General features: G+C 43.3%; 2 protein-coding genes across 3 annotated transcripts in view; one reads left to right on the forward strand and one right to left on the reverse strand.

Annotated features, from left to right (window-relative positions):
• Window positions 1-4,964: 4,964 nt before the first annotated feature.
• On the reverse strand, window positions 4,965-7,510 carry LOC119467941. Its single transcript, XM_037730581.1, has 2 exons — window positions 6,225-7,510; window positions 4,965-5,439 (listed from the first exon to the last, which is right to left on the reverse strand). The coding sequence occupies exons 1-2, from the start codon at window positions 6,653-6,655 to the stop codon at window positions 5,379-5,381; spliced, it is 492 nt and encodes a 163-aa protein (XP_037586509.1). The 5' UTR covers window positions 6,656-7,510; the 3' UTR covers window positions 4,965-5,378.
• Window positions 6,277-13,020, forward strand: part of COL8A1 (collagen type VIII alpha 1 chain) — a 153,590-nt gene continuing 146,846 nt past the window's right edge. For both annotated transcript variants that reach the window (XM_017506369.2, XM_017506370.2), the window contains exon 1: window positions 6,277-6,347. The gene's annotated coding sequence lies outside the window, so the exon portion shown is untranslated. The remainder of the gene's footprint in view (window positions 6,348-13,020) is intronic.

The following is a 13,020-nucleotide window of genomic DNA, read 5'->3' on the forward strand; positions in this document are numbered from 1 at the left end:
CAATGCTACTTGCTTTGGAAGAATAGAGTTAAAAGGCGGACGGCTGGTCTAGGAGATGCTTAGCAAGTCCTGAAACTTAGAGAGGCAATGGGTGCAGTCAAAAGCTACCTGAGGAACAATGGTCTGCCCCATCTTTTGGGATTCTGTACCTAGGATACAAATAAGGTTTAATATTACGGTGTACGGCCCCTGTAGCAAACCTGGAGTAATGAATTATGAACTCTTATTTCCATGACGTGATGGTTAACGTTAGGCAGCAACCTGACTGGATTGAGGGATACCTAGATGGCTGATGAAGCATTGCTTCTGGGTGGGTCTGTGAGGGCGTTGCCAGAGGAGACAGACATTTGAGTCAGTGGACTGGGAGAGGAAGAGACATCCTCAGTGTGAGTGGGTACCATCCAACCAGCTGCCAGGGCGGCTAGAACAAAGCAGGTGGAAGAAGCTGCTTTCTGAGTCGGATTGTTCTCTCTCTCTTCCTGTGTGGTGCTGGAAGCTCGGCTTCTCCTCCTCCTGTCCTTGGACATCAGACTCCAGGTTCTTCAGCCTTCTTACTCTGGGACTTGACCAGCAGCCCCCGACGGGCTGTCGGGCCTTTGGCCTCAGGCCGAGGGCTGCACTGTCCATATCCCTGGTTTTGAGGCTTTCAGCCACTACCAGCTTCTCTCTTTCCCCAGCTTGCAGGTGGCCTATGGTGGGACTCTGCCTTGTAATCATGCGATTCAGTTATCCCTAATAAACTCATATAAATATATGAGTTTTTTATATTATGTATGTGGTGTGTGTGTGTGTGTGTGTGTGTGTGTGTGTGTGTGTGTATACGTACCTCCTACTGGTGCTGTTCCTCTGGAGAACCCGAATACACATGCCTAAATTGAGCATGTATATCATTGTATGTTGGGTTGGCTTCATGGGGCTGTTGAATAATTGCGGTGCCCACCAACTGGCACATAGCAGTCATCTGGAAAGTGGAAAGAACCTTAGAGAGGGTCTGGTTAAGCTTCCTTATTTTACAAATGCAAACACATTTGCAAATGTAAACACTGAGTCCAAAAAGATAAAACACCTGCCCCAAGTTTTCACTTAGGTAGTTAGCGGCAGAGCTTGGACTAAACTCCGGATTTCTTGACTCCCCATGCAGTGCTCTTTACAAAGCCAGCGGGAGCTGTGAGGCAGTCATCCATGGGATCACCCCCATTAGTCAGCTCTACCCCATGGGCCAAAAGGAAAACAGTGACTCACAAAATCCAACAGTCCTTTGGAACGTGAAAGAGGTGTGCCTTTCTTCTGTGCTATAAAGTGTTTTCCATTTTTGTAAATAAAACCCCATTTTAAATGCCATAGGAGAGTTGGCAATTTTAAGTGCTTTAGAGACTGCCATCATATTTGGTCATGCTTAGCACGGGCTAAAACTGACTGACTGATGAGTCATTTGATAGATGGAGAGCAAATTTCGGGACACCATATTTCAAATTGGCAGATTTGTTTCAAGTGAGCACACCTGTCTGTGACTTTTGCTTAGGCCAAAGGCCACATTCATTTGCATTTTCAAGCTCTAAGGAGTGAAAGGAAGAATCAGAGCTTGAAATCTGGCAAGGGCAACACAAAAAAATTATTGAAAGTTGGCTATTGAGAACACAGACGTGAACGTGCGGTTTTAAAAGCCAGATACCGGGGCCGGGCGCAGTGGCTGACGCCTGTAATCCCAGCACTTTGGGAGGCCGAGCAGGGTGGATCATGAGGTCAAGAGATCGAGACCATCCTGGTCAACATGGTGAAACCCCGTCTCTACTAAAAATACAAACAATCAGCTGGGCATGGTGGCGCGTGCCTGTAATCCCAGCTACTCAGGAGGCTGACGCAGGAGAATTACCTAAGCCCAGGAGGTGGAGGTTGCGGTGAGCCGAGATCGCGCCATTGCACTCCAGCCTGGGTAACAAGAGTGAAACTCTGTCTCAATAAATAAATAAATAAATAAATAAATAAATGCCAGATCCCATTGATTTCCACTCCAGGAATCCTTGAAAACTCAAGGATCTCATGCATCAGGCATGTTATCTAGGGATAATATAAAGCTACAGCAGGTGAAGAATAGCCTGGGCTCCTCAGACACACAGAGAAGACACCACCCTTCATGTGAATCCCATATGTCATCCTGGCCACACCGTGAGAGGGTCCTGCCTTCCTACAACCACACCCACTTCCTACAACCACACAGGGCACTCCAGGGAAACTGGGTTAGAACCACTGCTGTTTCTGCCACCTTGCTCAGGCCTCTAAGTCTGCAGGACACAGAGACTCTGTTTTCTGTACTTCTAAGTATGCTAACAAGCCAAGATGTTCAGGCAAGCATTCCTCTGCCAAGCTACAGTAAAGACCCTATATTCAAAGAGAAATGAAATCCTGAAAATATGCCATTTTTCACCATGCCATTCTACTGCTCAAAAGCCTTCATTGATTCTGTGTTGCCTACAGAATGCAGTTCAGACTACTGAGGTGACATTTAAGACCTTCCACAAAGTGACCTCATCCCTCCTCTCCGTTTCTCAGCCTCATCGTTCTACTACATGAACCCATCTGTTCGGTCGTGCTGGCCACTTCATCACCTTCTGAATATCCCTGTGACTTCCCTGGTTGCACACATTCCCTCCCGCACCTGGAATGTACTTCTGTCCATCACTCATCTATTCAAATGCTACTTTCCACGGCTTAGCCCAAATGCCACCTCCTCCCTGAAGTCTCTTTACTAAAATTCAGCTATCCGGGTTTCAAGCGTTTCTTCCTCTGCAAGAACAGAGGTCATATTTTCCTCTGCTTTGCATACCTCACACTCTCTGATATCCACTCTTAATAAATATTTGTGAACTGATTAATTCTAAATAAACTCCAAGGAAGTATTACATGTGCAAAGCTCTCAGAAGTAAGGTGATGATCTGTAGCTGTTACAGGCACACAATGGAAACTTCAGAACATCTCGTATGTTGTCGTTGGATTCCATTCTTTCCACACAAGACCAAACTAGGTCATTTCAAACCTAAGTCACCTTCAGAGAGATTCTAGGAAGGGCACACTCAGCGTCAGCAAAGAGATCACATTCCTGGATTCCCAACTTGTTGTCGAGGTCTGCTCCTGAATCAGACTCAGGCGAGTGTGAACTGGAGAAATGAACTAATCATTAGCACCATCTGAACAAAATGAAAGCAGCGCTTTTGTTATGTTGGCTGGATATTCAGCTCTGAAAGGAGGAAAGAAGAAAACATAAGAAAGCCTACAGCCATCCATTGTCTTTCCTTCAAATGTGCTTTTCTTGCCTTTTCTTTTTTTCACGTGTATGTGATGGAACTGGAATGTCTGAGAGGCATTAATTTAGGATTGAAAAGATGGTTTGTTCTAATCTGATAAAGGTATTTACCATCAGCTTTATCACCCAGATTCTATTCTAACAGAGTCCCATTTTGTTTACCCAGAACACATTTCTTTGCTAAATTAAAAAGTTCCAAAAGTGGTATCATGCGTGATATCACATCTGATTTCAGGGTTAGGTCCAAGAATAGATAACGCAGTCCTATTTTTAGGTCGAGTAACAAGATTCGTTTGACAGACTTCACTCAGTAGACTTGGCCACATCCTCAAAAGACATACTTTTTGGGAAAAGGACAACTGAGTATGGAGTTTTCCTTTTCTATATGGAGGGTAAGAAACAAGTAAAACTAAATAGCAAATGGGCAGAAAAGCTGATGTGAAAGTTTTAGCTTTCTAAGCATTCATTAAACTAACAAATGCTGGCCGTTTTCTATTGTCAGTGCTCAATGTTGCCTTTTATTCAATTACCCAGACTATACATATTTATTGAGCACTTATTTTCTGCTAGCTAGTAAACCACTAGTTATAACTTTGTGCAGCCAAAAAGAAAATATTGAATATAATTTGAATAGGGAACACAGAGAGAAAAAATTACAAAAATTAAGGCAAATAATCAGTAATGCAAAACATTGTGAGTAAATTTTAAAACTCTAATGTCAAATTTGTGTTTATGATAAAAATCTTAAATGTTTTATTTCATGTAGGATTGATCTTCATATCCCAGGCACATGGGAGTTTACTTCGTTGACTCCCAGGTGTAACCAATTGAGAATGAGCTTAGTTACAAAGGAAGAATTGGGGCTTTGAGCTCTTGAAGCTAACAGATGGAAATACGTATGTAAAAACCTAAGTCCAGTGTAAACGCGGCACATATGGTCATAAGTATTATTATCCAAATGGCACTATTGGGGATTTTCCTAACAGATTCATTTAAAATCCTTTTTTACAGTTGTGGACCTTTTCTAGACCAATAGTTCTTTAGAAGAGGAGAGGGGATTTTGCCCCTTAGGGACATGTGGCTATGTCTAGGGACATTTTCTATTTTCACTGCTGGGTGGGGAGTGGGGAGTGGGTACTGCTGCTGGCATCTGGTGCGTAGAGGCCAGGGGTACTGCAAAACATTCTACAATGCACCGGAGAGGTCCCTGCGACAGAGGAGTATCCTCCCGAAAATGTCAGTAGTGCCGAGATTGAGGAATTCTGCTCTTCAACATCATGTTTCGTTCTCTTGGAACGTGGTACCAGCCAAAGACATCAGCATCGAACCTGAGACCAACCCAGGTGTTCTATATGGCAGGCAGCCTGGTGTACTGAAGAGTGCCTAAGGTTTGCCACCTCGCTAGCTGTGGCTCTCCCTCTCGCTAGCTTGAGATCGTTGTTCAAACCCTTAGAGATAGATGCCTTTCTCTAAACTTAAAAAAAAAAAAAATCTGCGCAATATTAATCATAGCTACCTTATACGGTTGTGGTGAACACTGAATCCAGTACATATATACATATTCAATACAGGTTCGTTTTTTTATTTCTTCTAGCCTGCCCATCCCTCCCCTCTCCCATTCCCCCGCTTTCTCCCTCCCATTCCCCCCATTTCCTCCCTCCCGGTACCGCATTTCCCAACCCAAGTCTCAGGCTCTCTTTTAAAATGCTTTAATTCCTTTGGTGGCAAAAATCAAGCTTGGGCTAGGAAGTGCGTCACCGCTCCGCAGTGAAAGGAGCTTGTTTTTCTTTCTCTGAATGCATTTCTCAGTAATTTCAGACTGATCCTTTAGCCACTTGTTGGTTGAATCCTGTCTTAATGTTTAAGACACACTGATAAGCGCTGTGGCACCAAGACGTTTTCGGGCTGTTAGGAATGGCAGTGTTTTAAATACTGAAAATAACCCGAGGGCAGAGAGCGCCGAAATCCTGTTACGTAAGCAGATGCTGGGAGACCTAGGCTGCCTCTGTTCCTCTCCCCCAGCAAGTCCGCGGATCCTCCCCAACCTCGCTGGGTTTACTTCAATGCCGCCGAAGCCTCACCAGGGGCCTCGGACGCTCACAGGACGGGCAGCGCAGGAGCTTTCTGGTCCAATAAGCCTGTGTGCCGGGGGAGGGTGGGCTGAGCTTCCCCGCGGGCGGCGGGACCGGCCGGGCCGGGGGCTGCCTGGGGTCGGGTCCCGCCCGCCGGCCCTGTGGCTCTGCGGCGCGCTCGGACGCCGGCTTCCCCTCCCTTGCCTGGCTCGGGAGCCCTTCATGTCTCCGGACCGCTGGGCAGCTTTCCAAATCCTCAAGTGCACAGAGAACACCCCGCAGAAGCCACAGTCACCCACGACTCCTCCTGCCAAAAACTGTCACGCAAAACCGGAAAACACTACCGTCCCCTTTTCTTCCAGGTCCTCCATCTCTGTTTCTGTCTCTCTCTGTGTCTGTCTCTCTGTCCCTGTCTCTCTCTGTCCCTGTTTCTCTCTGTCTCTCTCTGTGTCTGTCTCTGTCTCTCTGTCTCTCTCTGTCTCTGTGCCTCTCTCTGTGTCTCTCCGTGTCTGTGTCTCTCTGTCTCTGTGTCTCTCTGTGTGTCTCTCTGTGTGTCTGTCTCTCTCTCTCTCTGTCTCTCTCTCTCTGTCTCACTGTCTCTGTCTCTGTGTCTCTCTGTCTCTACTATTCGTTGTCTCCCCAACTTTCCCTCTCTGCGGTCTAGGTCCCTCTCTCTCCCTTTTTTTCCCTTCTCCCTCTCTCCCCCGTTTCCACTCCTTCCTCCGCCGTGACCGCCCCGCGCTGCCCCGTGGCCTCCGCCCCTTTGCGGGCTCCCGCGCTGCCCTCCCGCCCCCCGGAGAAGTGTCCGGCGCCTCCCGAGGCTGCCCGCCCGCCCCTCCCTGCCCACCTACCGTGAGGGGCGGCTCCTCCCACCTGCCCATAAAAGCTTCGCGCGTGTCGCCCGCGGCGGACCGCAGCCTTCCCGGCCCTCTCCGTGGGAGCCCGCGAGCCTCTCCCGGTCCTGCGCGCTCAAGGTAAGACGGCGCTTCTGCGGGCGGCCGACCCACGCGGCGGCTGCGGGGACCGGCACGGGCGCCCGCGCGCCTGCTGCTGGCTTAGAGCTGATTCTCGCCGCTGCTCCTTTAGCCACTGATTTGAAAACAAACTTCTGTGTGAATGGTAAAATAAAAGCTCCTTCGGGGAAGAAACAGCAGCATAAATATTGCGAAAACCTTTCTCTTTTGAAATCACTTTTTCTCCTGTTGCTGATGGTTTCTGAGGTTAAAATGTATCTGTTTGGGGGTGTTTTACCGGCGTTTTTCATTGTACGTATTTCACACATCAGTGGGGGCAAGGAGAACGTTGTCCCATTGTCAAAAATGGACTTTAAAAGAACACACTTAACTTCTTAAAAATAGCACAGCCAAAAGGTCTGCTAACAATTTTGTGATGTTTTCCAAACCCCCAAGACAGCTTCTGTGAGTCCTTTAAAAAATATCTTTCCAGGTTTTAGCACTTGGAAAAAATGATGTGAACCGGTGCCCTTTGCATAGGGAGTCGTCAGGTGACTGGTAGATAGGAAAGAACAAATCCAAATTTGCAAGGCACGTTTAGAATATGCTCTCTCATCAGGTATCTTCTCGCGACATCCTAAAATGAGAATTGTGATGGAACTAAGAAAGTGTATAAAAGAACTTCATGAATTTCTATACACACACCTAAACATAAAGCGTTTCAATATGTTTCACAGTAAGAGAAAAATACAGGCCAGATTATACAATACTTCTGTGCAGGCCAGATGGTTGAAAACAAAGATCAGCTAGAAAGGCTTTGAAAGTTTTAATCCTTCTCTCCACCCTTTTTCCCCTCATTTAGTAAATAAAAGCCAACCTCATTGGCATCCAATTCTCAGATATATTCAGTGTTTAAGTTACCCTCTTTGAAATAAAATGATCTCTTCTTATTCCTAAGGTAGAATAAATGTGCACCTGTGAAAGAAAAACATACTCCACAGCCACTTCTATAAAACCAGACACTTGGTCCGTGAAGTTTGCAATCAAATTCTGTGGGTTGTGTGGGATGAAACTCTCTCATGTGGGAGAATAACCCTCCTCAAATGTTTTCTCTGGGGAATTGCACAAGACCACTTAGAGAAGGCAAACCAAAACTGCCAGTCAGGAAACCAAACCACTCTTTTAGCCCTTAAGGTTCTTTTTTTTTTGAGACGGAGTCTCACTCTGTCACTCAGGCTGGAGTGCAATGGCACAATCTCGGCTCACTGTAACCTCCGCCTCCCAGATTCAAGTGATTCTCCTGCCTCAGCCTCCTGAGTAGCTGGGATTACAGGCACATGCCACTGTGCCCAGTTAATTTTTGTATATATTTTTTTTTTTAGTAGAGACAGGGTTTCAACATGTTGGCCAGGCTGATCTCGAACTCCTGACTTCGTGATCCACCCGCCTTGGCCTCCCAAAGTGCTGGGATTACCGGCATGCCCTTAAGGTTCTTAAAGTAAGAAGAGAAATGTTTCACCTTTTTTTTTAGTTTATTTATATTATCTCATGTGGAAAGAAGAAAACTCATCGAAGCTGTGTAAAATTCTCCCCTATTAAAGAAACAAGACTCATTAGAAATTTAACTTAGGCCTTCCAAACCATTTCTCCTTATCTTTTGCATGTCAAAAGTAATAAAAATATTTAAAAGTTCTGTTTGAAATAGAGAGGATTCAACTCTTTAAATGCAAGAGTTATTTGTAAAGTTTCAGTCATGTTAAATTTGTCTTCATTAGAAAAAATTAAAGGAGTAATAAGTTATTACTCCTTTAAGTAATAACTGTACTTAAAGGAGTACAGTTTCCTTTAAGCAAATGATTTAAAATTACTATTGGCCAAGATGATATATGACCTGAGCATATTAGCACACCTTTTATCTCATGCCACGATACAGACTGCTTGCTTTCTATCTGATGTAAGCAGGTAATCACCCATGACAAGAGTACAGGTATGGGACAAAGCCAAACCAAGTGTGTGCCACATTCAAGTTAATTCTTTTATGTACTGCCTGACTCACACCCGTTATCACCAGGATAAAAATACACTGCTTCATTCACCAGATCCCCTTGAGGGAAGTTATCTTTTCCTGGGGTGAAGGGGGAAATGCTCCCAGTTTAAATGAGCTTCCAGTTATTCCTAAGTTTGGGGATGAAAGCGTTCTCCAAGGGTTTGCTTCTGCTTTCTCTGGCAATTAATCCACTTGACCAGCTACGGACTATTTAACAGGAACTGCCTTCCCTATGTCTCATCAAGTTAAACCCCCTGAATAACTGAGTGAGATCATCTTAGATTGCTCATGATCTAACTTTCCCAGGCGCAAAGCTATCCTTTCTCCATAGGCAAGATGACAGTGCTCTTCTTAAGTTTTTAGAAAAGTCAGTGTTGAAGTTTCATGTAGTTGCCCCCAAATCTCCCCTTCTGCATAGGATGTGGAGACTTCACATGAGTGTCCTCTTTTTGCCATTATATAGCTGCCTCTTGATCAAGTCCACAGCTGTACCCAACCAACACCATTGCAGTAGGCTTGGGAGGATTTCTTAATGTTTCTCAGAAAAGATGCGATGAGAAGCTGCCCCTTTCACTAGAGACCCAAGAAGGGCATTCCGCTGATTTTGAGGGTCTGCTGTTCCTACAGAAACATGCATTTTAGACGTCTACTATTGTCAGCATTACAAAGTGATATCCTTTTCATGATCAGAAAACATATGTCTCGTTGTTCGTATTTATGAAACAAAAATCAAGGAGAAGAGGATTGAGGTGAACAGGGACTTGAACGAGGAGCTGGAGGAATTGCACAAGTGCCCTAGGAGAAAAGCAAGATTAGGAGCTCTGTTAAGAAACACGACTTCTCCTGATGCTCATTTATGTGGATTAAGGGGATGAGGAAGAGCAAAACTCCATATCTGTTCTTGTCTTTTAATTTGTTTGTTGTTTTTTAATCAATGAAAGTATAAGACCATCTCTACTGTACCCCTCCTTAGCCCTCCTTTAACAGAAAAAACAGCGTGGTTCTAATGAAGAAAATCATTTCAGTATTGCCCCATATTAAAAAACCCACAGTAATTTGCTAGTCCTAATTCTAAAAGCCACACGATGGGTAAAAACAGTGTTTAAAACATATTTTTAACTAATGGATGGATCACATCAACAAAACCAACCCTGTCTCCTGAAAGGTGTAATGTTGAGTGCTTATTTGCAAGTTAGAAGGTAGAAACAGCAATTTACTCCTTACCCATGGTTAATCACTTTGGTATGAAAACTTGCAGAGAGATTGAGACACACTGTATTTCCTAAAACCTCTGGTCATCCAAGTAACCCTCTGACTTCCTTCTCTTCAACCAGACCCATAAACATGCATGTACACTTGAGTGTATTCTTGTGAAAGGTGCACTATTCTAACTATTCAGTGAAAATAAAACCAAAAGGAGAGGAGAGGAGAATTAAGGGGATGAATGCCTTTTGGAATTGAGAGACTCTCTTTACATTGTGTAAAAAGAATCTCTCAATCCCTAAAGCATCTAGGAATACACATTTCTTCAAAGAACCCGCTCTTAAGTAGTCACAAAATGCTAAGAATATAATTAAGATCTTCCAGTGACCTGGCAGTCATTAACAGCAGTTTATACCACATGTTACTAAATTATAGCCCTGCTAAACTTCCCCTTTCCAGAGAGGTAATGAGTGAGAAGTGTGAGCATTAAGCACATTTCAACACCAACAGAGAAAAGCGGCTAATCAGGGATTCCTCTATCGCTTTAGTAACTGCGTTTGTTGTTTGAGGAAGAAGGTTCTTTACTGTTTTTCCTCAAGCTGATTTGCAGGAATGGGGTTAAACGGAGTCACATGAGGTTAGAATGTCTGTAAGACTGGAGCCCTGTATACTCAAGTCCATGAAGCCATTGAAATTGCATCAGATCAAACTGAAGTGAATAAAACAATGTGTTCACCAAAACTGATCATAGGGCAATCAATTAAAATAAAATAATGAAGTCTAACTTCTCAATGTAGGATAAGAGCAAAAGCAACAATTTTAGCTGACTATGTAAAATATGAACACACAACTGACAATTCACCTTCAGTGACCTCTATTTATTTGGGGCTCACTTCCATCGTCCCTCTGGGACAACAAAAACTGGCTCTTCTCTCCTTTAGCAAACCTTTCACAATGTGCAGATGCAGTCACAGTCCCTCTGTGACATCTCCTTTGTTCTTTCACTGGAAGAAATCGCTTTTTAATTCTCATAGAACAAGTTTGTAAAGAAGCACTCATACTTGTGGCTTCTCTCATTACCAAAAATTTCCTCATACTTCTCTTAACTAGGATGTAGATTTTCACCCTATCAAATGTAAAAGTTTCACATTTTTCTAAACTTAATTCATATACCTAAGAGAAAGTAATTTAAAATGGCTACTTGCCTCCAACAGAATATGTGAGATGAGGTTTCAAAGCCGTTTTACTGTACCTGTTACAACATCTTGGAAATTGAAAAAACCTTAGAGAATCACAAAAGGTAAATGCTGAAAAAGACCTTGGAGCTAATTTTAACTGAAAGTTAATTTTACAGGTGTAAGAGATCAGAAAGGTTCGTGTCTTTCCCAAGGCCACCCAGATAAGTACAGCACACCCAATGCTGGAGTTCACACAGCCAAAGTCTCCAGACTTAATCCTGAATCACTACAATGTGGCTTCCCTTATAATGTGAATCTGCGGTGTCGTTGACCATGCTGAGCATTCTGTAGGCACTTAACATACAGGGTTCTCAGAAACCATAGCTTGGTAGAGGTTGGACTACAGCTATACCTCCGCTACCAAATGTCTAGGACACATTGATATAAATTCTTGTGAAGAGTGAAGTCAGTGGTCATTGCCGTCACAGGGATGGTGTGTTTTTAATCAGCCTAGCATATGGTTCATAGCAGCTTCTCAGTAAATCTGTGTAGAGTGGAGGAGTGAATGGGGGAAAGGCTAAGTATAAAATATCCATTTTCCTAAACTCCTTTCTTACTTGAAGAAAACATAGTCTATCAAACTACTTTCTACAAAGTAAGGAATTTACAAAGTAAATTTTACTTTGTAGAAAATAGAGCCTATAGGGACATATAGTGACTCAGATCTCAAATGTATTGAGTTTAAGATTCTCTTTTGCTTTGAAAAATATAGGAGAGTTCATTAGCCATGACTAAACCATTTCCTGTCTGCAATATTCTCACTAGTTCTTCCCACATTTACTTGAGTTCTAGAAGCTATATTATTTTTTACAGGAGGCTTAAGATCTAGATCCAACATTCACTTGAAAGAATAAATGTATTAGAATGTGATAATTTACAGCGTAACTCTCCTCTTCTTTCACCCATTTGTACCTTCCCCAGCCTTTAATGAGAGAAAGAGCAAAATACACATAATGGATAGTCAGAGAGAACATTAAGTGACACATCGCTCGGAATTTGTAGGTATGAAATTGGTTGTAGCCGAGGGGAGAGGTGATCAAGGGACTAAGAGTGTAGATACAGGACCGTGAAGCGAAGAGAGTTTATTCCTCTGAAACAGAAGGAGAATCTCTCAGAGTTTTGAAGTGCTACAAGAGATTTTCTTAGGATTGTCTAAAACCAGACCCTCTCAAATGCTTGAGAGATGACTTTCTGTTTGAGTCAGGGTTCTTTAAAGGCAACACTAACTGAAGCTTGGATCACACAGGTGAAAGCTTTATAAGCACTGTATCTACTAAAATTCTTCTTATCCCTTGACTGGACCTCAAGTGGGGAAAGAACCTCAGTTCACCTCCTCTAGACATGACTCTAACCCAGGACAATAACTCCATGGATGCCAAGGCATTGAAATAGTCTCTGCTAAAATAACAACACAACTGTTCGTAACGCATAAAGTCACTCCAGCATAGAAAGTGATGAAGGCAGAGAAGAATATTCTTTTATTGTTTCTGTAAACAATTTACCCTGAATAAGCAGACAGATGTTATCCCAGATGCTTTTTCACTTTCCTCTAAAGCATGCCTGACAATTGTTTCCATATCTCTGAAACAGTGTGTTTCTAAAATTTATTATATGTTAAATTTAACATAACATGCTAAGCATCATTGTGAAAACGTTCTTTTAAGTAAGTCTTTCTTGAAGACTGTCTCTCTTAAGCTTCCCGTTGACGTGTTTACATCACAGGATATTTAGGCACTGGATCATATTGATGTGCTGAGGCTGAAGACAGTTAATCACTTCATTTGCCACTTTTCCAATTCTAACTAAATAGGCCTGGGTGTGGGTGTCAACTGTCAACTTCTCTAGGAAATAACATGTATCTAGCCCATTGTGGAGCTTCTCCAGTCCCCTCTGTTAGCTAGATAAAACAGCTGCTTTTTTGGGAGTCTGGGCCAATGGCCTCCATAATTAAGGCTTCATGCTTTAAGGCAATGATGGCTAGTTTGTGGCAGCAGAGGGGTTAAGTTGCAGCTGCCTTCATTTCAGTAGGAGGATTTCAAATATTAACAGCTGATTGAAGAGCACCGATTTGGGGCAGGTGGGATGCATTTTCAAGCCATCATCCCATTTGTGTATTTCTCCAAGGAGCATACTGTCTACACTCTGACAATAAGCCTAAACTTCATTCATATTCAGTGATGATTGTACATTATTGTATTTCTTTCAA

Source organism: Cebus imitator, unplaced genomic scaffold, assembly GCF_001604975.1.
Source record: "Cebus imitator isolate Cc_AM_T3 unplaced genomic scaffold, Cebus_imitator-1.0 Scaffold354, whole genome shotgun sequence".
Classification (NCBI taxonomy): Eukaryota; Metazoa; Chordata; class Mammalia; order Primates; family Cebidae; genus Cebus; species Cebus imitator.

What these genes read in the sequence shown, in the direction of transcription:
- LOC119467941 (XM_037730581.1), bottom strand. Translation starts at nt 6,655, where the DNA reads ATGTGTGAAATACGTACAATGAAAAACGCCGGTAAAACACCCCCAAAC. An exon ending in GGGAGGAGCCGCCCCTCACG is followed by an intron (nt 5,440 to 6,224) that starts GTAGGTGGGCAG and finishes CCCGGCACACAG; the next exon opens with GCTTATTGGACCAGAAAGCT.